Source organism: Austrofundulus limnaeus, unplaced genomic scaffold (genome assembly GCF_001266775.1).
Source record: "Austrofundulus limnaeus strain Quisiro unplaced genomic scaffold, Austrofundulus_limnaeus-1.0 Scaffold69, whole genome shotgun sequence".
Taxonomy (NCBI): Eukaryota; Metazoa; Chordata; class Actinopteri; order Cyprinodontiformes; family Rivulidae; genus Austrofundulus; species Austrofundulus limnaeus.
This window is the reverse complement of record NW_013952471.1, coordinates 779,819-783,772: the sequence shown is the minus strand read 5'-3', so window position 1 is coordinate 783,772 and position 3,954 is coordinate 779,819. Positions and strand designations below refer to the sequence as shown.

Below are 3,954 nucleotides of genomic sequence, written 5' to 3'. Positions count from 1 at the left end.
ATATAAAACTTTACCCTTGAAAAATATATATTTAATCTCGATGAGATCTACCTGGTTGAATAGAGGTTGAATAAAAACATAAATCAAAAATCCAACTTTGCTCAGTGAAAATATTCACATTAATACATGCAGCATGACTTCCTCACTGACTAGAAGAAAAATGGATTTCTATCTGAAACTGGCTCCAGTAAATTAATTGGACCTCATCTGATATAATTTAGGTTAAAGGGTTGTGGGTCAGGTGTTTTATTGACAGGTATTTAAATTTAAGTCTAAACTTTGGGTTGAAATCCCAAACAAACTGATGCATCTGAAGATGATCTTTCAGAACGAAGAGTAAACTCTGGGAGTGTCTGCCTGTGTGTGTTACAGGTGTTTGCAGAGGACTGCTCTGATCCCTGTCTTCTAGACCTCCAAAACCATATTCCCAAGTATTACGGCACATGGTCTTCACCTGACAACCCCAACGGTAAGAGACCAAAACTATATTTGTCTTTGTTTTACAGGGGTAGAATTTAACCCTACATTGTCATGATTATAAAATAATGTAGTAACACTAGCTGCTTTTCCATTGACCATGAAAATGAGCAAATTAGAATTTCGAGAATAAATTTGCTCAATGGAAACACATCAATTTCGAGAAAAATTACGTTTTTCGACAAAATATTTTTGCACTAGGATGAGTTGGTATTTCGGCCATATCTAAATTGGTGTTTTTCACAAAACTGCAATGGAAACACTTTTTTCACATCAAGGGAGTCACGTGAACAACAACCGGCTGTTTCTACTGGTGAAAAAGACGATGAAGAAGATAACAGGAAGTAAAAGTAGTAGTAATATCACAGAAGTAGTAAAATAAAGTAGTAAACTCACCGACTACAAAAACACAGCATACGTAGTCGCTCCCAAGTATAAGGGGCTTGTCTCTGGAAAGCCTCGATAAAAGACGCCGACGTCTCCTCTGATGATGAGCGCTAGTGTCGTGGTAGCAACATGCTATGTGTTTACATCCATCGCTGCCATGTTTGTAATGACTTATCATGAGAACAAACGTATTCACGTGACTTTAATAGCATTTCTTACTTAATGGAAACACTGCAGTTGTGAAACTTTTTTCGACATTAACAGAATATCAACAAAGTTTTGTGCACATTTGCAATGAAAACACAGCTAAGAAAAACGATGTGTCTCTACTATTTTTTATATTCATAAAGTTGTGACAAACTTGACAAGAGGAACAAACAACAGAAATGACTCAGGAGGCTACATCACTGTCTGTGCTGTAAATACATTTTTACGTAGCTCTGGTGCAACAGCTTTTTTTTTTTTTTCTTTTTTTTTTCAAGGAAGACCCGACCTGTGAAGCCGGGGCAGGGTTACCTTTATAATGTCACAAAACCCCTGTGCTCGGCTCAGTCCTCTCCTCTGCTGTGCCTCACACACTTACAGCCTCAGCAGATCCATTAAGCCTTGAGGGCCCAGATTAGAAACAGCCATTTAAATGTGGTAAATAAATTATTTACAGTGATTGAGATGAAGGTTTTTCATTTAGTTCTTCTGAAGTGTTACAAGGACAATGATTATTAGAAACTGGGCATGATTTGAGGATTTTACTGATAATATGTGACCCATCATATCGAAATGAGGATTAAGTCAAATTTTGTCAAAATGATCTAATTACATTTTCAGATTCCTGCTTTAAAAGCTACATTTTGATACCTGGATCATTCTGATATCATAAGCCAGGGGTTCTCAAGCCATTTGGGTCTGGGGACCCCTTACAAGAGCGAAAGAAATTCCAGGGACCCCCTCAAATAAACCCATGCTGTTTCAAAAGATAATTGTCATTTCAACCCATAAATGCCATAGAAATATATATTATAATTAAGTTTATTATGTTTGTTTTATTAGTTCATTGTTCTCCATACATTTTTAAAACTAAAAACCAAATTAATATTTTAGTAAAAAAAATTTGAGGACCCCCAAGATACCTCTCGCGGACCCCTAGGGGTCCAATGACCCCAGTTTGAGAACCTCTGTCCATCCAGAGATGGGACTTAATTTGTCTTGTTGGTTATGATCATGCATTACTGTTTAGTCTGAATCCTAATTTTACATACATTTATTGAGTAATTTTTGATGTTAATATAAAGAGTAAACCTCAAATATTATTTGTAAATTAAGATTTCCCAGTTATAAAAACATTGCTAGCTCACAGGGAAAAATTCTAAATTTTAAGGTATTTTTCCTCAAAAACATTTTCTGTTGCTACTGCTAAAAAAATGCTTCAAAAATTTTGTGATTATTTCAGACAGTTCATTCAAATGATACATTTATAATGCATTAATTCATTATATTTTGACAAAATACAATTTTTGCACACCTTTAAATCAAAACCCTATATCTGCCTGTTTCTCCACATTCCACTTTTGGACTTAATCCTCATTTGGATGTGATGCGTCACATATTTGCTCTGACATGTTACAGGTAACACGTAAGAAACAGGTTTATTTTGAATAAACATTACAAACATGATCATTTGTACAAAACTGTCAAATATATTTACAAAATACACTAAATAAACTGTAGTGTCCTGGCTGGAGATGCAGACACTGATGCGGTTCAGGAGCTCATCAAACTGAGCTCGGGACAAAACCAGTGCTGAAAGCGAGCCTCGTCAGCTCACAGCTCCTGGAGTCACCAGCATCTCACCAAACTCAGAACGCCTCTGAGTTCTCTGGTGAATCCAGACACGGCGCCCGGCGGTGCCGTGTCTGCATCAGAGACGATGTAAGAAGCTAATGTTCGCTTGTTCAGTCGTTTAAGTCCTGCGTACAACTAGCTCAGAGAACCAGTCAGTGGTCTGCTGGTGTCACAAGTCGGCCCACATGAAACCCCGGGTCTCTGGGTTCCAAAAACCGACCTGGAAGTGGGCTCAATGCAGAGCTTCAGAACCTGGGTCACAAACCTCAGCAGCCCAAGCCGGGCTAGACCAGACCTTACAAGGTCCAATTTGTGTTTTAAAAAAATCAACAGACCAACAGATAAATAAATCAAATAGTCTGTGTAGTTTGTGAAAAACTGTGACTTTACAAGTGTTAAAAGGTTTGAGCGTTGTTCATCACAGCCGTCTAACACCACAAACACTGACACTACCCTCCACCACAGAGGGAACTCCAAGGGCTTCCAAAGGAAATTACTTTGACAGAGTATAGAAAAATGTTATTCAAACAAAGAAAATAAGTTAACCACATTATATAATACGGACTTAATGGTCCAAACAATGGTCATCACCATTTATATTACAATACAATAAATATTACATTTCTTCTTGGTTTATTTTCACTTTTTTTTTTTTTAGCACTAACAGGTTTGTTCCCATCATCTTTAAGGCTTTTAGTCATGCAGTCATAAACTACCATCTGAGCTTAAAATAAAATGTCTTCAATCTGAAACAGAAAATTCTTTAAGAATTACAAACTGCTGTTCTCTTCAGTCCACAAGGACCTGCACTGGTGTTTTAAAACTCAGTTTATATTTTTATAAACTAAACAAAACTAAAAAGTGTAATGAGATACAATGTTAAAATTATTTCCAAAGCACTTAAAGTGTATCTTACCCCCTGTGAAAAGATAACTCCGCCCCAAGGCAAAATTTGAAAAATGCATCAAAGTGGGTGGGGAAGGAGGGGTAGAGAGCGGAGGTGTGGCCAGGATGAGAGAACGTGACAGGCAGCTAGCATTAGCATAATTGATGCTACATGGAGAGTGACCACAGTATCGCGGATACCGGTAGTTACATCTCTAAACGGTCTGAAGTGGAGGATTTTTTTCACCCCCCTCCTCACCAGAGGCAGAGAGAGACTTGATCAAGTCAGCTCAGTCTGGGACTGACTCATGTTGGCTCCCTGGGTCAGGACCTTGAGCTCCAGCAGCCTCGGCTGAGCTGTCCGCC

General features: G+C 38.0%; 1 protein-coding gene across 1 annotated transcript in view; it reads left to right on the top strand.

Annotated features, from left to right (window-relative positions):
- LOC106518993 (inositol polyphosphate multikinase) overlaps positions 1 to 3,954 on the top strand; it is a gene marked incomplete at its 3' end in the record, with an annotated part of 22,479 nt that overhangs the window by 16,304 nt on the left and 2,221 nt on the right. Inside the window, 1 exon segment of the mRNA XM_014010451.1 lies at positions 373 to 469. Within this exon segment, the coding sequence (XP_013865905.1) occupies positions 373 to 469 (97 nt within the window).